The sequence below is a fragment of the Panulirus ornatus genome, chromosome 4, assembly GCF_036320965.1.
Source record: "Panulirus ornatus isolate Po-2019 chromosome 4, ASM3632096v1, whole genome shotgun sequence".
NCBI classification, from domain to species: domain Eukaryota; kingdom Metazoa; phylum Arthropoda; class Malacostraca; order Decapoda; family Palinuridae; genus Panulirus; species Panulirus ornatus.
This window is the reverse complement of record NC_092227.1, coordinates 86,983,686-87,008,722: the sequence shown is the minus strand read 5'-3', so window position 1 is coordinate 87,008,722 and position 25,037 is coordinate 86,983,686. Positions and strand designations below refer to the sequence as shown.

Genomic DNA, 25,037 nt, shown 5'->3' with positions numbered 1-25,037 from the left:
GTTCGACGTGCTGTCAATGGATTGAACCAGGGCATGTGAAGCATGTGGGGTAAACCATGAAAAGCTTTTTGGGGCCTGATTGTGGAAAGGGAGCTGTGGTTTCGGTGCATTACACATGACAGCTAGAGACCGAGTGTGAATGAATGTGTCCTTTGTTGTCTTTTCCTCGCACTACCTCGCATGTGCGTGGGGGGAGGGGGGGTGTCATTTCATGTGTGGCGGGGTGGTGACGGGAATGGATGAAGGCAGCAAGTATATGTTGAAATATATAGGTATGTATATGTGCGTGTATGTGTATACATTTGGATGTGGAAGGGTTGGGCCATTCTTTCGTCTGTTTCCTTGCACTACCTCGCTAATGCAGGAGACAGCAACAAAGTATGATAAAAATAATACTATAATACTCAATAAACTTATGCCTCTGTAATTTGAACACCCACCTTTATCCCCTTTTCCTTTGTACAGTTGCACTATGCATGCATTTTGCCAGTCCTCAGGCACTTCACCATGATCCATACATACACTGAATATCTTTACCAATCTCTCTACAACACAGTCACACCCCTTTTTTTTTCTTTGATAAATGTCACTACAATACCATCCATAAACAAATTAAACAAACATGGTCACATCACCCCTCCCTGCTGCAGACCAACTTCCACTGAGGACCATTCACTCTCTTCTATTACTACTCATATACATGCCTTACACCCTTAATAAAAACTTCATACTGCTTCTAGCAGCTTACTTCTACACCACATATTTGTCAGACCTTCTACAAACCTACAAACCTTCTACAAACCTTCTATCAACCCTATCGTATGCCACATACAAATCCTACTGTTTTTCTAAATATTTGTCATACACAGTCTTTAAAGGAAACACTAGATCCATACATCCTCTCCCTCTTCTGAAACATGCTGCAGACCTTCTTCAGCTCTCAACCTCACTCTCTTCTAGTAACACACATCTTTTCTTCCCTTTCATTACTTTCTCAATAAAACCACCACACACCACATATTGTCAAACATTTCATTTCCAACACTTTCACCCTCCTCCACACAGCCTTATTTATAGCCCATGCTTCACATCCAAATGATACTGTTGGGACTTCGGTTCTTTCAAATACATTTTTTCATTCCTTTTTCTTTCTTTTAAACTATTCGCCATTTCCCGCGTTAGCGAGGTAGCGTTAGGAACAGAGGACTGGGCCTTTTTTGGAATATCCTCACCTGGCCCCCTCTGTTCCTTCCTTTGGGGGGGAAAAAAAAAAAAAAAAAAAAAAAAAAAAAAAAAAAAAAAAACTAACATTTTCTTTCTCTGCACATTCTTTAGTGTTTCAAGGCCCCCACCCCCACCCTATGACTCGCATCTGCTTCCATGGTTCCATTTCACTGCCAGGTACCTAAAACACTTCTACCTGAAATTATTCTCTCCATTCAAACTTTCATTCCAACTAACCTGTTCCTCAATCCTGCTAAATCAATAACCTTGATTTTGTTCATATTTACTATCAACTTACTCCTTTCCCACACTCTTCCCAACTCGGTTACCAACATCTCCAGTTTTCATTTGAGTCTGCTGCCAATGCAGTATCACCAGGAAACAACTAACTTACCTCTCAATCCCTCTCTTCCCCCACAGACTGCAAACTTGCCCATGCCCATCTCTCCAAGACTTTCACATTTAGCTCCCTCACCACCCCATCCAGAAACAAATTGAAAAACCATGTTGACATCAACCTTCCTTTGGAACTATTCATTCTCCTCTCTTCCTACTCAAACACTTGCCTTCTTCCTTTAATAAAAACTTTTCATTGCCTTTAGCACCTTTCCCACATAAATGAATTATATGTTTCTCAGTGAATGTAGGTTTGCGGCAGGGGTGTGTGATGTCTCCATGGTTGTTTAATTTGTTTATGGATGGGGTTGTTAGGGAGGTAAATGCAAGAGTTTTGGAAAGAGGGGCAAGTATGAAGTCTGTTGGGGATGAGAGAGCTTGGGAAGTGAGTCAGTTGTTGTTCGCTGATGATACAGCGTTGGTGGCTGATTCATGTGAGAAACTGCAGAAGCTGGTGACTGAGTTTGGTAAAGTGTGTGGAAGAAGAGAGTTAAGAGTAAATGTGGATAAGAGCAAGGTTATTAGGTACAGTAGGGTTGAGGGTCAAGTCAATTGGGAGGTGAGTTTGAATGGAGAAAAACTGGAGGAAGTGAAGTGTTTTAGATACCTGGGAGTGGATCTGGCAGTGGATGGAACCATGGAAGCGGAAGTGGATCATAGGGTGGGGGAGGGGGCGAAAATTCTGGGGGCCTTGAAGAATGTGTGGAAGTCGAGAACATTATCTCGGAAAGCAAAAATGGGTATGTTTGAAGGAATAGTGGTTCCAACAATGTTGTATGGTTGCGAGGCGTGGGCTATGGAAAGAGTTGTGCGCAGGAGGATGGATGTGCTGGAAATGAGATGTTTGAGGACAATGTGTGGTGTGAGGTGGTTTGATCGAGTGAGTAACGTAAGGGTAAGAGAGATGTGTGGAAATAAAAAGAGCGTGGTTGAGAGAGCAGAAGAGGGTGTTTTGAAGTGGTTTGGGCACATGGAGAGAATGAGTGAGGAAAGATTGACCAAGAGGATATATGTGTCGGAGGTGGAGGGAGCAAGGAGAAGAGGGAGACCAAATTGGAGGTGGAAAGATGGAGTGAAAAAGATTTTGTGTGATCGGGGCCTGAACATGCAGGAGGGTGAAAGGAGGGCAAGGAATAGAGTGAATTGGAGCGATGTGGTATACCGGGGTTGACGTGCTGTCAGTGGATTGAATCAAGGCATGTGAAGCGTCTGGGTAAACCATGGAAAGCTGTGTAGGTATGTATATTTGCGTGTGTGGACGTATGTATATACATGTGTATGGGGGGGGTTGGGCCATTTCTTTCGTCTGTTTCCTTGCGCTACCTCGCAAACGCGGGAGACAGCGACAAAGTATAATAAAAAAAAAAAAAAAATCATTAAATCTGTTGACCACTTAGCAGCAGTCTGCCATAATTTGATGATGGGATAGGAAAAAAATATATAGGATGAAAAGCAGCAAGTTGTGCTGAATTACTTTATATTATATTTATTTATTTTGCTTTGTCACTGTCTCCCACGTTAGTGAGGTAGCATTTATGGCTTTGGAGAAGGCATATGATAGGGTTGATAGAGATACCTTGTGGAAGGTTTCAAGAGTATATGGTGTGGGAAGTAAGTTGCTAGAAGCAGTGAAAAGTTTTTAACCAAGGATGTAAGGCATGTGTACGAGTAGCAAGAGAGGAAAGCGATTGGTTCCCAGTGAATGTCAGTTTGTGGCAGGGGTGCATGATGTCTCCATGGTTGTTTAATTTGTTTATGGATGGGGTGGTTTGGGAGGTGAATACAAGAGTTTTGGAGAGAGCAGCAAGTATGCAGTCTGTCGTAGATTAGAGGGCTTGGGAAGTGAGTCAGTTGTTGTTCGCTGATGATACAGCACTGGTGGCTGATTCGGCTGAGAAACTGCAGAGGTTTGTGACTGAGTTTGGTAAAGTGTACAAGAAGAAAGTTGAGAATAAATGTGAATAAGAGCAAGGTTATTAGGTTCAGTAGGGTTGAGGGATAAGTTAATTGGGAGGTAAGTTTGACGATAGAGTGGCAGATATAGGGTGTTTTGGTCGAGGTGGTGTGCAAAGTGAGAGGGTTAGGGAAAATGATTTGGTAAACAGAGAAGAGGTAGTAAAAGCTTTGTGGAAGATGAAAGCCGGCAAGGCAGCAGGTTTGGATGGTATTGCAGTGGAATTTATTAAAAAAGGGGGGTGACTGTATTATTGACTGGTTGGTAAGGTTATTTAATGTATGTATGACTCATGGTGAGGTGCCTGAGGATTGGCAGAATGCGTGCATAGTGCCATTGTACAAAGGCAAAGGGGATAAGAGTGAGTGCTCAAATTACAGAGGTATAAGTTTGTTGAGTATTCCTGGTAAATTATATGGGAGGGTATTGATTGAGAGGGTGAAGGCATGTACAGAGCATCAGATTGGGGAAGAGCAGTGTGGTTTCAGAAGTGGTAGAGGATGTGTGGATCAGATGTTTGCTTTGAAGAATGTATGTGAGAAATACTTAGAAAAGCAAATGGATTTGTATGTAGCATTTATGGATCTGGAGAAGGCATATGATAGAGTTGATAGAGATGCTCTGTGGAAGGTATTAAGAATATATGGTGTGGGAGGCAAGTTGTTAGAAACAGTGAAAAGTTTTTATCGAGGATGTAAGGCATGTGTACGTGTAGGAAGAGAGGAAAGTGATTGGTTCTCAGTGAATGTAGGTTTGCGGCAGGGGTGTGTGATGTCTCCATGGTTGTTTAATTTGTTTATGGATGGGGTTGTTAGGGAGGTAAATGCAAGAGTTTTGGAAAGAGGGGCAAGTATGAAGTCTGTTGGGGATGAGAGAGCTTGGGAAGTGAGTCAGTTGTTGTTCGCTGATGATACAGCGCTGGTGGCTGATTCATGTGAGAAACTGCAGAAGCTGGTGACTGCGTTTGGTAAAGTGTGTGAAAGAAGAAAGTTAAGAGTGAATGTGAATAAGAGCAAGGTTATTAGGTACAGTAGGGGTGAGGGTCAAGTCAATTGGGAGGTAAGTTTGAATGGAGCAAAACTGGAGGAAGTAAAGTGTTTTAGATATCTGGGAGTGGATCTGGCAGCGGATGGAACCATGGAAGCGGAAGTGGATCATAGGGTGGGGGAGGGAGCGAAAATCCTGGGAGCCTTGAAGAATGTGTGGAAGTCGAGAACATTATCTCGGAAAGCAAAAAATGGCTATGTTTGAAGGAATAGTGGTTCCAACAATGTTGTATGGTTGTGAGGCATGGGCTATGGATAGAGTTGTGCGCAGGAGGATGGATGTGCTGGAAATGAGATGTTTGAGGACAATGTGTGGTGTGAGGTGGTTTGATCGAGTGAGTAACGTAAGGGTAAGAGAGATGTGTGGAAATAAAAAGAGCGTGGTTGAGAGAGCAGAAGAGGGTGTTTTGAAATGGTTTGGTCACATGGAGAGAATGAGTGAGGAAAGATTAACCAAGAGGATATATGTGTTGGAGGTGGAGGGAACGAGGAGAAGTGGGAGACCAAATTGGAGGTGGAAAGATGGAGTGAAAAAGATTTTGTGTGATCGGGGCCTGAACGTGCAGGAGGTTGAAAGGAGGGCAAGGAATAGATTGAATTGGAACAATGTGGTATACCGGGGTTGACGTGCTGTCAGTGGATTGAATCAGGGCATGTGAAGCATCTGGGGTAAACCATGGAAAGCTGTGTAGGTATGTATATTTGAGTGTGTGGACGTATGTATATACATGTGTATGGGGGGGGGGGTTGGGCCATTTCTTTCGTCTGTTTCCTTGCGCTACCTCGCAAACGCGGGAGACAGTGGCAAAAAAAAAAATTTGACTGGAGAAAGACTGGAGGAAGTGAAGTGTCTTAGATATCTGGGAGTGGATTTGGCAGCTGATGGAACCATGGAAGTGGAGGTGAGTCACAGGGTGGTGGAGGGGGCGAAGGTTCTGGAAGTGTTCAAGAATGTGTGGAAGGCAAGAACGTTATCTTGGAGAGCAAAAATGGGTATGCTTGAAGGAATGGGTTCCAACAATGTTATATGGTTGTGAGGCATGGGCTATAGATAGGGTTATGTGGAGGAGGGTGGATGTGTTGGAAATGAGATGTTTGAGGACAATATGTGGTTTGAGGTGGTTTGATCGAGTAAGTAATGAAAGGGTAAGAGAGATGTGTGGTAATAAAAAGTGTGGTTGAGAGAGCAAAAGAGGGTGCATAGAAATGGTTTGGTCACATGGAGAGAATGAGTGAGGAAAGATTGACAAAGAGGATATATGTGTCAGAGGTGAAGGGAACAAGGAGTGGGAGACCAAATTGGAGATGGAAGGATGGAGTGAAAAAGATTTTAAGCAATTGGGGCCTGAACATGCAGGAGGGTGAAAGGCATGCAAGAAATGGAGTGAATTAGAATGATGTGGTGTACCGGGTTCGACGTGCTGTCAATGGATTGAACCAGGGCATGTGAAGCATGTGGGGTAAACCATGAAAAGCTTTTTGGGGCCTGATTGTGGAAAGGGAGCTGTGGTTTCGGTGCATTACACATGACAGCTAGAGACCGAGTGTGAATGAATGTGTCCTTTGTTGTCTTTTCCTCGCACTACCTCGCATGTGCGTGGGGGGAGGGGGGGTGTCATTTCATGTGTGGCGGGGTGGTGACGGGAATGGATGAAGGCAGCAAGTATATGTTGAAATGTATAGGTATGTATATGTGCGTGTATGTGTATACATTTGGATGTGGAAGGGTTGGGCCATTCTTTCGTCTGTTTCCTTGCACTACCTCGCTAATGCAGGAGACAGCAACAAAGTATGATAAAAATAATACTATAATACTCAATAAACTTATGCCTCTGTAATTTGAACACCCACCTTTATCCCCTTTTCCTTTGTACAGTTGCACTATGCATGCATTTTGCCAGTCCTCAGGCACTTCACCATGATCCATACATACACTGAATATCTTTACCAATCTCTCTACAACACAGTCACACCCCTTTTTTTTCTTTGATAAATGTCACTACAATACCATCCATAAACAAATTAAACAAACATGGTCACATCACCCCTCCCTGCTGCAGACCAACTTCCACTGAGGACCATTCACTCTCTTCTATTACTACTCATATACATGCCTTACACCCTTAATAAAAACTTCATACTGCTTCTAGCAGCTTACTTCTACACCACATATTTGTCAGACCTTCTACAAACCTACAAACCTTCTACAAACCTTCTATCAACCCTATCGTATGCCACATACAAATCCTACTATTTTTCTAAATATTTGTCATACACAGTCTTTAAAGGAAACACTAGATCCATACATCCTCTCCCTCTTCTGAAACATGCTGCAGACCTTCTTCAGCTCTCAACCTCACTCTCTTCTAGTAACACACATCTTTTCTTCCCTTTCATTACTTTCTCAATAAAACCACCACACACCACATATTGTCAAACATTTCATTTCCAACACTTTCACCCTCCTCCACACAGCCTTATTTATAGCCCATGCTTCACATCCAAATGATACTGTTGGGACTTCGGTTCTTTCAAACACATTTTTTCATTCCTTTTTCTTTCTTTTAAACTATTCGCCATTTCCCGCGTTAGCGAGGTAGCGTTAGGAACAGAGGACTGGGCCTTTTTTGGAATATCCTCACCTGGCCCCCTCTGTTCCTTCCTTTGGGGAAAAAAAAAAAAAAAGAAAAAAAAAAAAAGAAAAAAAAAACTAACATTTTCTTTCTCTGCACATTCTTTAGTGTTTCAAGGCCCCCACCCCCACCCTATGACTCGCATCTGCTTCCATGGTTCCATTTCACTGCCAGGTACCTAAAACACTTCTACCTGAAATTATTCTCTCCATTCAAACTTTCATTCCAACTAACCTGTTCCTCAATCCTGCTAAATCAATAACCTTGATTTTGTTCATATTTACTATCAACTTACTCCTTTCCCACACTCTTCCCAACTTGGTTACCAACATCTCCAGTTTTCATTTGAGTCTGCTGCCAATGCAGTATCACCAGGAAACAACTAACTTACCTCTCAATCCCTCTCTTCCCCCACAGACTGCAAACTTGCCCATGCCCATCTCTCCAAGACTTTCACATTTAGCTCCCTCACCACCCCATCCAGAAACAAATTGAAAAACCATGTTGACATCAACCTTCCTTTGGAACTATTCATTCTCCTCTCTTCCTACTCAAACACTTGCCTTCTTCCTTTAATAAAAACTTTTCATTGCCTTTAGCACCTTTCCCACATAAATGAATTATATGTTTCTCAGTGAATGTAGGTTTGCGGCAGGGGTGTGTGATGTCTCCATGGTTGTTTAATTTGTTTATGGATGGGGTTGTTAGGGAGGTAAATGCAAGAGTTTTGGAAAGAGGGGCAAGTATGAAGTCTGTTGGGGATGAGAGAGCTTGGGAAGTGAGTCAGTTGTTGTTCGCTGATGATACAGCGTTGGTGGCTGATTCATGTGAGAAACTGCAGAAGCTGGTGACTAAGTTTGGTAAAGTGTGTGGAAGAAGAGAGTTAAGAGTAAATGTGGATAAGAGCAAGGTTATTAGGTACAGTAGGGTTGAGGGTCAAGTCAATTGGGAGGTGAGTTTGAATGGAGAAAAACTGGAAGAAGTGAAGTGTTTTAGATACCTGGGAGTGGATCTGGCAGCGGATGGAACCATGGAAGCGGAAGTGGATCATAGGGTGGGGGAGGGGGCGAAAATTCTGGGGGCCTTGAAGAATGTGTGGAAGTCGAGAACATTATCTCGGAAAGCAAAAATGGGTATGTTTGAAGGAATAGTGGTTCCAACAATGTTGTATGGTTGCGAGGCGTGGGCTATGGAAAGAGTTGTGCGCAGGAGGATGGATGTGCTGGAAATGAGATGTTTGAGGACAATGTGTGGTGTGAGGTGGTTTGATCGAGTGAGTAACGTAAGGGTAAGAGAGATGTGTGGAAATAAAAAGAGCGTGGTTGAGAGAGCAGAAGAGGGTGTTTTGAAGTGGTTTGGGCACATGGAGAGAATGAGTGAGGAAAGATTGACCAAGAGGATATATGTGTCGGAGGTGGAGGGAGCAAGGAGAAGAGGGAGACCAAATTGGAGGTGGAAAGATGGAGTGAAAAAGATTTTGTGTGATCGGGGCCTGAACATGCAGGAGGGTGAAAGGAGGGCAAGGAATAGAGTGAATTGGAGCGATGTGGTATACCGGGGTTGACGTGCTGTCAGTGGATTGAATCAAGGCATGTGAAGCGTCTGGGTAAACCATGGAAAGCTGTGTAGGTATGTATATTTGCGTGTGTGGACGTATGTATATACATGTGTATGGGGGGGGTTGGGCCATTTCTTTCGTCTGTTTCCTTGCGCTACCTCGCAAACGTGGGAGACAGCGACAAAGTATAAAAAAAAAAAAAAGAAATGTTTAACATATTCAAAATGTATTACAGTACATGTAAGAATACTGATTTTTTTTTCATACTTGTTTGCTGTTTCCCATATTACCAGGTAGTGCTAGGAACATCAATTCTTAAGCTGTCATGTGAAATGCAGGGAAACGAGAGTCCCATATCTACCTTTCCATGGTTTCCCTTGGCTGTTACATATTCCCTCTATCTTGTATATGATATGCTATTCTCACTTTTCCTATATCTATTCTATATCAAATCCCTTCCCTCATTTGCCTTTCTACACATTTTATTGAACCACCTCTTTTTGTTGTTTATCACTTTGAATGTAGAATACTTGGATTGCTTGAAACTTTGATGAGAGAAAATGATAGCTTGATTTTTACAGCAATATACATGTATTTGCTATTAGGTATTAATTGTAATTAATTGTTTTCCCCCATTGTTTCAGTTGAGAGCACTACCAGATTGTTTGTTGACAATTCCTTATCAGGCATTTAGATGTACTTTGGGTGATATGCATTGGATTGCTGATTGTAAGGCCTCTGATCAGCTAAAGACAATGATCAACAGAAACTTTGTTGTTCATTTCATTGATTTCTTTGGAGGCAAATGGAAGGTAAGTAAATTTTGTTGAACACTTTTATATTTTTCGTTTAGTTATATGGAATGAAATGGAAGGTTAGTAAATTTTGTTGAGTGCTTTTTTATTTTTCATATAGTTATATGGAATGAAATTTAGTTGAAATAGCCTGTATCTTGTTTAGTTTGTTTATTTAATTTTTTATAAGAAATTTAATCACATGCAGTGCAACACAGACTTTACCATCACTTTGAATATTTAGGGATTGTATGCACTTAACAAAGAATTGATCTTACATTTTTGTGTTAATAAATAGGACCCCCATGCTTCAAAATGGATGCCGTCTTAAAAGAATTTCTGTATCACAAATTTCCTTATATTCCCTTGTTACGAGTGAAGTTGCTTTTTCACTATATTTATATCTCTGATGCCCGATCCCAATGGTAACTCCCATCAAGGCAATGGCCATTGGCAAAAGAGTCTCCACTTATCCTTGGCCTTGTGTGCATCTCTTGTTTACACCATTCTTTGTAATCTTTGCCCATCTCTGTCCCTCCAGTACTCTTCTATTCTGTTTCCCATGTCACAGGTGGCTTTCCTCTCACACCAAGCCTTTTAATTGAGCTATCATGCACTCTCTTAGTTAACTCCTTTTGTAATCTTTCCTCATGCCTAAACCACCTGAAAGTGTTACATTTCACACACTCTCCAACTCCACAGCTCATTTTGTTTACTTTCCCTGCCATACCAATCTTATACTCCCTTTCATTTCTTTCTTCACTCCATCTAGTGATACCACATGCTCCTTTCTGATAACTCATATCCACAACCTGAATTCTTGACCTCTGTGACTGATCCCATGTTTATGTTTTGACTGCATATGACAAAGTTGGGAGGACTGTGCTTTCCCTTAATCCTTTCTTCACTTCCCTCCTTACACCTGTACCCTTCATTCTTTTACTAAGGGACTCAATGACACTTCTACTCTGTACAGCTCTCTCTCTTATCTTTCCTTCCATATCAACAGACTTACCCAAGATAGCTCCCAAATACTTAAATTCTGTCACCTCTTGCAGTCAGTCTCCCCTCTTATCTGTAACATAGTTTAGTACACTTTCTCATGCAAGATGCTAGAGTTGTGAGAGGATTCTTTGAAGACTCTGACCATTTCATGGTTATTGTAGGGGTGGGGATCAGAAAGAATGGAGAGGGAAAAATGTTGACAAGCAAGATAGAAAAAATGTAGGGAGGAGTGTGTAAAGAGGGTGACTGAAAGTTTAGATGGAAGTGCAGTAAATTTAGGTATGCATTCTTTTGTGAATGAGGTTTTTAAAATGTTTAGAAAAGCTTTTAAATGTTGTAGAATTTGTAGTTGGATACAAGGTCATGAGATATAGGAATAGAAACGGAGATGCATGGTAGATGGATGAGATTAGAAATGCTGTGGAAGAGAAGAAAATGGCATATATTAGATTGCTTGAAAGGAATATACAAGTGGAAGTTCAGGAAAGAAGGAGGGAAGAATATAAGATGTGGAAGTGGAATGTTATGAAGCTGATACAGGAAAACAAAGAGAGAGCAGATGGAGATATTGAAAGAAAGTTGAGTGAAAAGCTTAGGGTAAATAAGAAATTATACTGGAGAGGGGATGAGAAAGGAAAGAGGTGGATATAAGAGTAGATATATTAATGTGAGAAGTAAGGAAGGGGAGTTACTGAATCAGATGGTGGAAGTGAAAGGAAGATGGAAAGAGGCATGTAACAACTGCTGCCTCACCTTCCACCTTCATCTTTTATTGAAAATAAACTTTCCATCTTCCTTTCAATTCTTCCTTTTGATTCAGCAGCCTTCTTTCCTAACTTATCACATTTACATATCCACTCTTACATCCACCTCTTTCCTTTTTCACCTTCCAGTACAATTTCTTATATTTATTTATTTATTTATTATACTTTGTCGCTATCTCCTGCGTTAGCAAGGTAGCGCAAGGAAACAGACGAAAGAATGACCCAACCCACCCACATAAACATGATATACATACACGTCCACACACGCACATATACATACCTATACATTTCAGCATATACATATATATACATACACGGACATATACATATATACACATGTACATGATTCGTACTTGCTGCCATTATTCATTCCCGTTGCCACCCCGCCACACATTAAATGACAACCCTCCTCCCCCTGCATGCACGTAAGGTAGCGCTAGGAAAAGACAACAAAGGCCACATTTGTTCACACTCAGTCTCTAGATCTCATGCATAATGCACCAAAACCACAGCTCCCTTTCCACATCCAGACCCCACAAAACTTTCCATGATTTACCTCAGACGCTTCACATGCCCTGGTTCATTCCATTGACAGCACGTCGACCCAGGTATACCCATCATTCTGGTTCACTATATTCCTTGCACACCTTTCACCCTCCTGCATGTTCAGGCCCCGATTGATCAAAATCTTTTTCACGCCATCCTTCCACCTCCAATTTGGTCTCCCACTTCTTGTTCCCTCCACCTCTGAGACATGCATCCTCTTTGTCAATCTTTTCTCACTCATTCTCTCCATGTGGCCAAACCGTTTCAAAACACCTTCTTCTGCTCTCTCAACCACACTCTTTTTATTACCACACATCTCTCTTACCCTTTCATTACTTACTCGATCAAACGACCTCACACCACATATTGTCTTCAAACATCTCATTTCCAACACATCCACCCTCCTCCGCACAACCCTGTCTGTAGCCCACGCCTCGCAACCATATAACATTGATGGAACCACTATTCCTTCAAACATACCCATTTTTGCTTTCCGAGATAATGTTCTCGCCTACCACACATTTTTCAACGCTCCTAGATCTTTCGCCTCCTCCCCCACCCTGTGACTCACTTCCGCTTCCATGGTTCCATCCACTGCCAAATCCACTCCCAGATATCTTAAAACACTTCACTTCCTCCAGTTTATCTCCATTCAAACTTACCTCCCAATTAGCTTGTCCCTCAATCCTACTGTGCCTAATAACCTTGCTCTTTTTCACATTTACTCTCAGCTTTCTTCTTTCACACACTTTATCAAACTCAGTCACCAGCTACTACAGTTTCTCACCCGAATCAGCCACCAGCGCTGTATCATCAGCAAACAACTGACTCACTTCTCAATCTCTCTCATCCACAACAGACTGCGTACTTGCCCCTCTTTCCAAACCTCTTGCATTCACCTCCCTAACAGCCATGGAGACATCACGCACCCCTGCGGCACACCAACATTCACTGAGAACCAGTCACTTTCCCCTCATCCTACATGTACACATACCTTACATCCTCGATAAAAACTTTTCACTGCTTCTAACAACTTGCCTCCCACACCATATATTCTTCATACCTTCCATAGAGCATCTTGATCAACTCTTATCATATGCCTTCTCCAGATCCATAAATGCTACATACAAATCCATTTGCTTTTTTAAGTATTTCTCACACACATTCTTCAAAGCAAACACCTGATCCACACATCCTCTACCACTTCTGAAACCATGCTGCTCTTCCCCAGTCTGATGCTCTGTACATGCCTTCACCCTCTCAATCAAGACCTTCCCATATAATTTCCCAGGAATACTTAACAAACTTATACCTCTGTAATTTGAGCACTCACTTTTATCCCCTTTGCTTTTGTACAATGGCACTATGCAAGTATTCTGCCAATCCTTAGGCACCTCACCATTAAATAACCCATTAAATAACCTTACCAACTAGTCAAGAATGAAGAGGGCATTTCATGCTGGACAGAAGAGATTAGAAACGCTGTTGAAGAGAAGAAACAGGTGTATAGTAGACTGCTCAAAATGAATGTACCAATGGAATTTCAGCAAAGGAGGAAGGAAGAATACAAGAAGTTTATGGAGATTGTTGAGAAGCTGATAGATGAAAGCAAAGAAAGGGTAGATAGATATTTTGAAAGAAAGTTGAGTGCAAAATTTAGGGAAAAATAAGAAATTAGACTGGAATGAGGTGGAAAAGGAAAGAGTGAATGTAAAAATGGAAATGTTACTGTGAGAATTAAGGAAGGAGAGTTGCTGAATCAAAAGGAAGTGAAAGGAAGATGGAATGAGTATTTTGAAGAACTGATGAATATGGGAGGCACTGAAGTAGCAGTTGGCATGTGTGGCTATGGAGGATAAAAGGAAAAGGGATACAAGTGCAAGGGTCTATAGCAGAGAGTGAAGGAAAAAAGGCAGTAATGAGGCTGAAGGAAGGAGAGGCACCTGGAATGGATGGGATTACGGCTGAAACGTTGAAGTACGAAGAAGAAAGTGTGATCGAGTGGATGCATCAGAAATGTGATTTAACCTGGAAACAGGAGGTTGTGCCTAAGGATTGGATGAAAGCAATTGTTGTTCCTTTAATCAAAGGGAAAGGTTTTAGGGTGTATGTAACAATTATAAGGAATAAGTTTGTTAACTATATCAGGAAAAGTGTATGCAAAAATGTTGATTAAGAGTGTTGGAAGTAACTAAATGCAGAATAAATGAGGAGCAAGTGGGCTTTAGGAAAGGTAGGGGGTGTTTGGATCAGATTTTTTTTTTTTCCCAAGATGACTGCAGAAAAGTATGTAGCAAAAGGTAAGAAGTTTTATGCAGCTTTTTTGGATTTGGAGAAAGTGTATGACAAAGTTGAGTGGCATGCTTTATGAGATATGCTAAGGATATATGGCATTAAGGAGACAGCTATTGGATGGTGTGAAAGCCTTCTATAGTATAGAGGAGCAAATGCTTGTGTAAAAGTGGATGGAGAGTTGCATAAAAGTTTCTGTATGCATAAGGGTGTGAGGCATGGCTTTGTGATATATATGTGTGTGATCAGAGAGATGAAAGCAAAAGTAAGGAAAGGGGATGTAGAGATGAAATATGGTAAGCCTGTTTGCTGATGATACTGCTTTGTTTCCTGGGAGGGAATTGGAGTTGCAGAAGGTTGTAAGTGTGTTTCATTATATGTTGAAGTGTAGGCAATTGAAGGTAAATGCAAGTAGCATTGAATTAATAGTGTTTGAAAGGAATTAGAGTGAAAGTATGAATATTTCAAAACATGTAAAGTTAAAGGAGAAAGTGTACAAAACTGATCTTTGGATAGGAGTGGAAACAAACTGGAAGAGATGAAAGAATTCAAGTATTTAATAGCTGTCTTAGGTACGTTTGATGATATGGGAGAGATAAGGGAGAGGACAGTACAGGGTAGAAGAGTCATTAGGTCCTTTAACAGAACAATGAAGGGTAGAGGTGTTTGTATGGAAGTGAAGAGATGTTATGGGACAGCATGGTCCTTTCCTCCCCGACCTTTGTAGCCGAAACATGGACTTGAAGTGACTTACAGAGGTCAAGAATTCAGGCTGTGGAAATGAGATATTTTAGAGGAGCATTTGGCATGACTTAATAGAATGAAGAAAGAAATGAAGGGGTGTACGAGATGTGGTATAGCACGGAATGCAAAGGAAATGAATTGTGCAGTGGTAGAGAGGGTGAAATGTTATGCTTTGAGGTGGTTCAGGCATGTGGAAAGAATGCAAGGCTGGGAGTTTATGAGGAGAGTGTATCATAGTACAATTAAATGGTTGTGTGTGAGAGGAAGACCACCTGTGACATGGGGAAATAGTGGAAGAATGCTTGGAATAGTGTTTGTGAGGGATACATGGAAGGACTGGGATAAGTGGATACTCTAATCCCTTGGCCACCCCTTTAATTGGAGTTCCCAGAGGGAATGGACATCAGAGATATATAGATAGATGAGTTGTGCTACTTCTGTGCTGAATGAATGTAAGGGTAAAAATATAAGTAAATTTCTTTTTTCATTTCAGACTCTTTAAGAATTTACTGTATTGTAGTTGAAGGTAGGATGCTACAGGGGCACAGGCTTACAATTGTCCAAGCTACAAACATCCATATGTACAAACAAGTTCCATAAAATAGCATTCATGTTCTAGTCTGACATACAATCAATTACTCATACTTACAAATTGCCTAACAGCATCTTTTTTCATTGTCTTGTTTGATATGATATTAAGTATATTTATTTTGGAGTGTAGAATCTAATACATTATTATGGGCAAGTACAGGTACATTCTTTAATTTTATGTATTTCTTTATTTCTGACTTATGAACAGATTGACTTGCAAACAGGGTCCAGGAAGCTAACCTGTCATATTCCAGGATCCCCAATATTGTGAGGTTTTATATTAGGATCTTTTTCTTTTTAAAGGTGTTTAGAACCTTTTGACTGTTTTAACCTTACTTAATGCATTTGAATTTGCAGCAGGAAGTGACAGAATTAAGTTATAAACAGTTGACATAGACATGGGCTAACAGAGCTTTTGTTATCTGACTTGCCCAAGTACTCTTTCATTCATTCTTTTCTGCACTATTTCTTGTGTTCTGTTTTCATAATTATCTTTTATGTAGGTTGAACTTAATTCTGAAGTGGGGCACACACCAGATATGCTTCAGTCATTCTCCAGAGGCAAAACTCCTTTTGAAGGGAAAAAGATTGGTGACAGGTAAGTTCCTTCTTTTTATTCAGAATGTATCTTTATGGGTGTTTTTCAGTTTTCAAGGTACCAAGAATATATAAAGATGCTGCAATCTGCATTTTCAAGATTTTCAACAACTTAGAATTAAGAATTAATGTTTTTAAGTGATAGTTATGGATGGTTGTATCTCTGTTTCTCACTTGATGTTGAGTCATTTTATATATGATAATGTACCTTGATGATGTATAAAAGAAAGCGGGAGGAGGTCAAGAGAAAGGTGCAAGAGGTGAAAAAAGAGGACAAATGAGAGTTGGGGTGAGAGAGTATCATTAAATTTCAGGGAGCTTAAAAAAGTGTGGTTTGGGAATGTCTTGGGTTAGTGAATGTCGGGTTAGTGAGAGGACAGGAGCAAAGGAAGGAGTAGCACTCCTCCTGAAGCAGGAGTTGTGGGAATATATGATAGCGTAAGAAAGTAAACTCTAGATTGATATGGGTAAAACTGAATGTGGATGGAGAGAAATGTGTGATTATTGGTGCCTGTGCACCTGGTCATGAGAAGAAAAGTCATGAGAGGCAAGTGTTTTGGGAGCAGCTGAGCGAGTGTGTTTGCAGCTTTGATGCATGAGACCTGGTTACAGTGATGGGTGATTTGAATGCAAAGGTGAGTAATATGGCAGTTGAGGGTATAATTGGTGTACATGGGGTGTTCAGTGTCGTAAATGGAAATGGCTAAAAAAAGGACTGGTGATTGGGAATACCTGGTTTATAATGAGAGATAAACATAAGTATATGTATGTGAGTAGGAGAAATGGACGGAGGGCATTATTGGATTACATGTTGATTGATAGGCATAATAAAGAGACTAATGGATTTTGATTTGCCCTGAGGGGCAGCTGGAGGTATGTCTGATCACTGTCTTGTGGAGGTGAAGGTGAAGATTTGTTAAGGTAATAGAAAGAGTGTAGTTGAGAGAGCAGAAGATGGTGTGTTGAAATGGTTTGGAAATATGGAGAGAATGAGTAAGGAAAAGTTGACAGAGGATATATGTGTTAGAAGTGGATTGAACAAGGAGAAGCGGGAGACCAAATTGGAGGTGGAAGGATAGAGTGAAAAAGATACTGAGCGATCGGGGCCTGAACATGCAGTAGGGTGAAAGACATACATGGAATAAAGTGAATTGGAGCCATGTGGTGTACTAGGGTCGACTTTCTGTCAGTGGACTGAACCAGGGCATGTGAAATGTCTGGGATATATCATGGAAAGGTCTGTGGGGCCTGGATGTGGTTAGTGAGCTGTGGTTTCGGTGCATTGCACATGACAGCTAGAGAATGGACATGAGTGGATGTGGCCTCTCTTTGTATGTTTTCTGGCAAACATATCAGTGAAATTTTCTGCTGGTGAATGGATGAGATTGGAAATGCTGTAGAAAGGAGAGAAAAGGCATGTGGTAGATTGCCTGAAAGGAATGTACCAGTGGACTTTTAGGAAAGGAGGAAGGAAGAATTTAAGATGTGTAAGTGAAATGCGAAGTGGCTGATGGAAAAAAGAAATTGAATGGGTCCCTGTTCCCTCCCAGAATTCCATGAAGGGAGTGGCCATGGCAACAGTCTCTCCATATCTAGTGAATTCCAGTGCCACTTCATAGCCTTATAGTGCCTCACCCATAACAGGCCACTGGCAGAAGGCAACTCTAGTGCAGTGTTTGTAGAGGCTACACCCTAATGTTCCAACTCTCTACTTCTACCTAGTATGCCTTCCTAATATGTGTACCTACTGTTATTACCTACTGTTTCTACCTATTGCTCCAGCATAATTGTTCCTGCCAATTACTTTTATCTATTTCTCCTATAATTTTGCCAAATGGCAGGACTAGCAGTTAGTGCTAACCCCAAGATAGAGTTACGAAGATTGAGCTGTGTGAGTTAAGTGTTATCACGTGTTATGTGTGACAAGGAGAAATTGTATGTTTGTGGACTGAATGCCAGTAGTCCATGCATGTGTGAGGCAGAAAGAAAAGACAGCTACCTGGGTCAGAGGAGTGCAACTTAACAACCACTGAAATGCTGGCTCACTGTGTAGTGATCACTAACCCTCCCTATACCCAGGCTGATAGTACTGATGATATACCTCCCGGGTCATTGGCTGCCGTCTGACTACTGCCTATATTTAGTTTGTTGATGTATGATAATTAGAATATGTATCAACCAGTTGGTTACATGAAAAACTGTAATTTTTGGATAATATTTAGGGTAAGGTGCAAATGATGTCATATGAGAGTACTGATGTTGACCGAGCTCTTGGAAAATACTATTGTTTTGGCCATTACTGTAATTTGTATATGTAGTGAATGAAATTCTAAATAGATTTATCCTTTTTCTTTTTTTTTTTTGACAGAATGTCAAAGCCATGCAAGCGGTTAGAAAAATCATATGACGTAGAGCCAAGCTGTAAAAAGTCAACAAGGAGATCATATGATGCTGACCCAGTCAAGAAAGAGTCAACACTAAGTGGTCTTCCAGAGTGGAGAAATGTAAACTCGGAAAGTGATTTTGGAAATGACGTTCAAAGTAGGCTAGAATATAGAACTAGTAGCAGGAGCAAAAATGATGATGTCAGTGATTGGATAAAACAAAGTGTATGTGAATCTGAAGGCAAGTTTCAGAATCAAGGACTTAGAAGATTTAGCAGTGATAAACAAGATGATTGCAGGGAAAATCAAAGTGGCCTAAGTAACAGGTGGCAACAGAATGAAAATAGACAGAAAAAGGAGTTTAAGGTTAGATTTCAGAAAAGTTATGGACCTAGACTTGATAGCTGGAGAAAAACTGATGAAAGAGATGGGAGGAAAAATCAAGTTGAATATGATAATTGGAGAAATGTAGCTGAAAGTGGAAAGGAAATTGAATCAGAGTATGTATTTCACAATCAAGAACCTACAACTGATAGTTTGAGTAAACAATATGAAGTAAAGAACTGGAGGGAACAAAACAAATTTAGAGATAGATTAGGCCCTGAGAACAGCATTGATCAGAGAACTTCAAATGTTCAAAGATCTGGCAAATATGAATCTGGGGCCTTTTCATTGGCACATGATAGACAAACTGGACATTCTCTGAAGACAAATACTCCTCTTAAGGAAGGCTGCAAATCCATTCCAATCCTTGACACAGTGGAGGAAAGCATTGAAAGTCAGTCATATATGCCAGTTATTGAGAAACCTATAAATGTTAGGAAAAGCTCCAGTGAATGGAAGAAAGAAATTGATTTGAAGGAAGTTAACAATGCTAAGATTTCAGATGTATTTGAGCAAGGTAAAAAAACGAATTGGAAATGTGACTCACTAGGAGGCAAAATATCAGATGGTGCACAGTTTCATGTTGGTGAATCTGCTAGCTTAAGAAAACTTGCAGTTCCATTTGGTATGCTTGTTGATGTGAAGGTGACATGGATTTTATCTCCCGTGAAGTTTTACTGCCAATTGATAAACTCGTTTACTTCAGTGTTACACGCAAAAATGAAAGCTGTTCAAGATGAATGCAACCGGTAAGCTCAATTGTAATAATGAATTCTTATCTTCCTTTCTCCACCATATGGTAGAGTTCAGCTTCCATAGTTTCCTTTGTTGCCATGGCTTCTCTCAGGTGTCTAAAACACCCCTCTTTCTCTGGATTCTCTCCATTCAAACTCAAGACTCCAATAATTCAGTTGCTGTGCAGTTCTAAACCTAATACCTTTCTTTTATTCACATTTGTTATCAACCTTCTCCTTTCCTATGCTATCCTAAATTCAGTAACCACCAATTGCAATTGATTTATCAACAGTTGAGCCAGGATCCCCTCTCCAAAAAAGAATCCCAGTATTACCCAGAACTGTTGGATTCCACATGCCTGTGGTTCCACCAGGTGTGAAAAGTCGTCGTCACTGATGTTTTATCAATGTCTGTTGATGAAAGGGAGTGCTGTCTTGTCAAAGACCTTCTCACTCCATTCAGAGGAATGCATCATTTCCCAGGAGCTCATGAAAAAGGGGTTCTGGGGGAACTCCTGGATCTTTCCATGAAGTGGGTCTTGGGGTGATTTATAAACAAAATTAAATGAATATTTATGCACACAGGAAGATGAGACTGGTGTAGGATGAATGGAACATTACTCTGTTTTGGTTCTTCCTCCCACACTGCCAACACTTTCTCCTTGTCGTTAATTAAAGCACGGTGCTGTCTTTCTTTGCATGGGTAGTTATTTTCACCAGTAGTGAAGTTGATTGGGCAGTTGATTCTTTAGTATTAGCTGTATTCTTATGGATGGGCCACATGCATCACTCACTCAAGGTAAACACATAAGGTGGGATGGAGGAGGTGGAGTTCATGTTGGTGTTAGTGGTTTATAGATTTTGTACACAGATTTATATATTTTTTTCACACTTGATTGTCATTTCCTGAATTAGTGAGCCTGTGCCAGGAACAAAGAAAGGCTGCATATGTTCACATCCATTCTCTAGCTGTCATTTGTAATGCACCAAAACCACAGCTCATTATCCGCAACCAGGGCTCACAGACCTTTGCATGGCTTACTCCAGTTGTTTCAAATTTCCCAGTTCAGTCAATTGATAGCACTTGAACACTTGTTCCAGTTCACTCTATCCCATGCAGTTCTTTCATCCTGCTGCATGTTCATGCCCCAATAGCTCAAAATCTTCCACTCTATCCTTCCATCTCCAGTTTGGTTTCCCTGTTCTCCTTGTTCCCTCCACTTCTGATAACAGTATCCTCTTTGTCAACCTTTCCTTACTCTTTTTCTTTGTATGTCCATTCCATATTAGCGCACATTGTTTATCTCCCTCAGCCACACTTGGCCAAGGACCAGGGAGGTATGTTATCAATACTACCTGTCTTGGTATCAAGAGGGTTAGAGATAGCTGCATAGTGAGCCAGCACTTCATTGGGTGTGTACTTGCACTCCTCTGACCCATGTAGCTGTATTTCCATTCTGCCTTACCTGAATGTGGACTGTTGGCATTCAGTTCTCAAACTTACAATATATCTCTCCTCATTACACACAACACTTGACAACACTAAACTCACATAGTCCATTCTTCGCAACTCTAGATTTTCCTGTTGTGAGGATTAGATAGAAGTAGTAGGTAGAACTATCTCCCTCAGCCACCGATAGTAGGCAGGAACATTAGGTAGAAGTAAGCAGTCAGTAGGAACATTAGGTTGGAGCCTCTGCAAATACTGCATAAGACTGGCTCTCTGCCAGTGGCCTTTTAAGGGTGAGGCTTTAAAGGCTAAGAAGTGGCACTGGAGTTCACTAGTTATGGTGACTCTATGGCCACCCCATTGAGGAAGTTCCTGAAGGGAACAGGCATCAGAGATGCAGATCGACCACACTCCTTTATTACCCCTTCTCATTCTTTTTCTCTGTATGTCCAAACCATTTCTGCACCCAATCTTCAGGTCTGTCACCCACACTTTTTTTTTTTTCTTATTACCGCACCTCTTTGTTACCCTTCCATTACTTGCTCGATCAGACCACCTCAAACCACATGTTATCCTCAGATTTTTTTTTAACACACCTCACTTCTTATGCACAGTCTTATCTATAGCCCATTCCTCTCATCCACATTATAATGTTAGGATTACCATACCAACAAACATACTCATTTTAGCCCTCCCAGTTAGTGATCTCCCTTTCCACACATTCTGCAGTGCCCTCAGAACCTTTACCTCCTCACCCACTGTTTAACTTGCTACCATTTCCAAGGTTTCATTCACTGGTATGTCTACACCTAGATATCTAAAACTCTTCAATGCTTCCAATTTTTCTCCATTCATACTTACATCCCAACTCCACAGCTTTTTACCATTTCCATTAATAACACTGAATAATTCAACCCATGCACTCCATTTATACCCTCAACTGCCACATTACTTACCCTTGCATTTAAGTCACCCATCAAATCTGCTGACACACTCGTACAGTTGCTTCCGAAGGGTATGTCTCTCGTGATATTTCTTCTCCCATCAATATGAAATATACATATGAGGCAGGGAAGAAAGTATTCTACATCCATATTCCCCATGTGTTGTAGGAATGAGGCAGAAGTATTTGGCCGGACACCCTCCCCTTGTATTTAAATTTCTAAAAGAGTCAACGGAGTCAGGTGGGGAGTGCTCATCCTCCTTAAAGGCTCAGGTTTGGGTGTCTGAATGTTTGTGGATGTAATCAAGATGAGAAAAAGGAGAGAGAGAGGTAGTATGTTTGACAAATGGTTTGTAAATGTCTTGGGAGTAAAGTCTGGTTGGTGAAAGGATAAGAGCGAAGGGAGGAGTAGCATTACTCTTAAAGCAGGAGTTTGAAGACATAACAGGAGAGATTGAGTGTAAAATGGCAAAAGGTAAGAGCAAGTGAAGTAATGGGAGTGGATGAGGAAAGGGATATATTTAGGGAACCATCGATGGTGTGTGCAAGAGATGCATGTAGCATTGAGAAAGGCAGGAGTTGGGCATATTAGAAAGGGTAGTGAGTGGTGGGATGAAAAGGTAAAGTAGTTAGTGAAAGAGAAAAGAGAGGCGTTTGGACTGTGCATACAAGGAAGGAGTACAAATGACTGGGAGATGTATAAGAGAGACTAATATGTGGTCGAGAGGAAAGTGCAGGGGTTGAAAAAGATGGCAAATGAGAGTTGGGGTAAGAGAGTATCATTAAACTTTAGGGAGAATAAAAAGATGTTTTGGAAGGATGTAAATAATGTGAATAAGACAAGAGAACAGATGGGAACATCGGTGAAGGGGAGGAGATGGAGTGAGTATTTTGAAGGATTCTTGAGTGTGTTTGTTGATAGAGTGGCAGATGTAGGGAGTTTTGGCCGGGGTGGTGTATGAAATGAGAAAGTTAGGGAGAATGGTTTGGTGAAGTGAGGAGGTGGTGAAAGCCTTGTGGAAGATGAAATCTGGCAAGGCAGCAGAAGTGGATGATATTGCAGTTGAATTTATCAAGAAAGGGGGTGACTGTGTTGTTGATTGATTGGTAAGGATAATTAGTGTATGTATGGACCATGGTGAAGTACCTGAGGATTGGCAGAATGCATGAATAGAGCCATTGTATAAAGGCAGAGAGGATAGAGGTGAGTGTTCAAATTACAGACATAAGTTTGTTGAGTATGCCTGGAATATGCATGGATAGGTATTGATTGAGAAGGTGAAGGCATGTACAGAGCACCAGTTTGGGGAGTAGTTTGGTTTCAGAATGGTAAGGGATGTGTTGATCAGGTGTTTGCTTTGAAGAATGTGCGTGAGAAACACTTAGATGAATTTATGTGTCATTTTAATGATCTGAAGAAGGCATATGAATGTTGATAAAGATGCAGAAGCAGTGAGAAATTTTTGTCAGGTTGTAAGACGTGTGTACAAGTAGGAAGAGAGGAGAGTGGCTGGTTCTCAGTGAAGGTCAGTCCATGGCAGGGGTGTGTGATGTCACCCATTGTTGATTAATTTGTTTATGGATAGTGTGGTTAGGGAGGTAAATGCAAAAGTTTTGGACAGAAGGGCAGTCTTTTGGGATGAAAGGAGCAGGAAGTGAGACATTTGTTCGCCAGTGATACAGCACTAGTGGCCAATTCGAGTGAGAAACTGCAGAAGTTGGTCACTGAGCTTGGAGAAATGCATCAAAGGAGAAAGTTGTGAGTGAATGTGAATAAAAGCAAGGTTTTTAGTTTCAGTAGGGTTGAGGAACAAGTTAGTTGGGATGTAAGTTTGAGTGGAGAAAAATTGGAGGAAGTGAATTGTTTTAGATATCTGGGAAGGACTTAGCAGCAAATGGAATCATGAAAGTGGAAGTGATTCATAGGATGGGGGAGTTGGGAAAGGTTCTAGGAGCGATGAAGAATGTATGAAAGGAGAGAATGGTATCTCAAAGGGCAAAAATGGTCATGTTTGAAGGAACTGTAGTTCCAACAATGTTATGGTTGTGAGGCATGGACTGTGGATAGGGTTGTGCAGAGGATGATGGATGTGTTGGAAATGAAATGTTTGAGGACAACCTGTGGTGTGAGGTGGTTTCATCGAGTAAGTAATGAAAGGGTATGAGAGATGTGTGGAAAAAATGAGTGTTGTTGAGATAGCAGAAGAGGGTGTATTGAAATGGTTTGGACTTATGGAGAGAATGAGTGAGGAAAGGTTGACAAAGAGGATATATATGCCAGGGATGGAGGGAACAAGTAGTGGGAGACCAAGTTGTTGATAGAAGGATGGAGTGAAAAAGATTTTGAGCGACTGGGGCCTAAACATAGAAGAGGGTTAGAGGCATGCAAGAAATAGAGTGAATTGGAATGATGTGGTATACAGGGTCGACGTGCTGTCAGTGGCCTGAACCAGGGCATGTGAAACATCTTGGGTAACCCATGGAAAGGTCTGTGGGGCCTGGATGTGGATAGTCAGATGTGGTTTCGGCACATTACACATGATAGCTAGAGACTGAGTGTGAATGAATGTGCATTTTTTTATCAGTTTTCCTGGTGCTACCTTGTGTTAGCAATGCTGTTTCTTTTGGGGCAGATTGGCACCAGGAATGGATGAAGGCAAGCAGCTATGAATATGTGAGTATATATATGTATATATATTACAGAGGTATAAGTTTGTTGAGTATTCCTGGTAAATTATATGGGAGGGTATTGATTGAGAGGGTAAAGGCATGTACAGAGCATCAGATTGGGGAAGAGCAGTGTGGTTTCAGAAGTGGTAGAGGATGTGTGGATCAGGTGTTTGCTTTGAAGAATGTATGTGAGAAATACTTAGAAAAGCAAATGGATTTGTATGTAGCATTTATGGATCTGGAGAAGGCATATGATAGAGTTGATAGAGATGCTCTGTGGAAGGTATTAAGAATATATGGTGTGGGAGGAAAGTTGTTAGAAGCAGTG

At 41.0% G+C, this 25,037-nt stretch overlaps 1 protein-coding gene across 3 annotated transcripts in view; it reads left to right on the top strand.

Moving 5' to 3' along the window:
* Positions 1-25,037, top strand: part of LOC139746135 (uncharacterized) — a 216,196-nt gene that overhangs the window by 79,942 nt on the left and 111,217 nt on the right. For all 3 annotated transcript variants that reach the window (XM_071657011.1, XM_071657004.1, XM_071656995.1), the window contains 3 exons: positions 9,456-9,623; positions 16,051-16,145; positions 18,513-19,661. In XM_071657011.1, the coding sequence (XP_071513112.1) occupies positions 9,456-9,623; positions 16,051-16,145; positions 18,513-19,661 (1,412 nt within the window). The remainder of the gene's footprint in view (positions 1-9,455; positions 9,624-16,050; positions 16,146-18,512; positions 19,662-25,037) is intronic.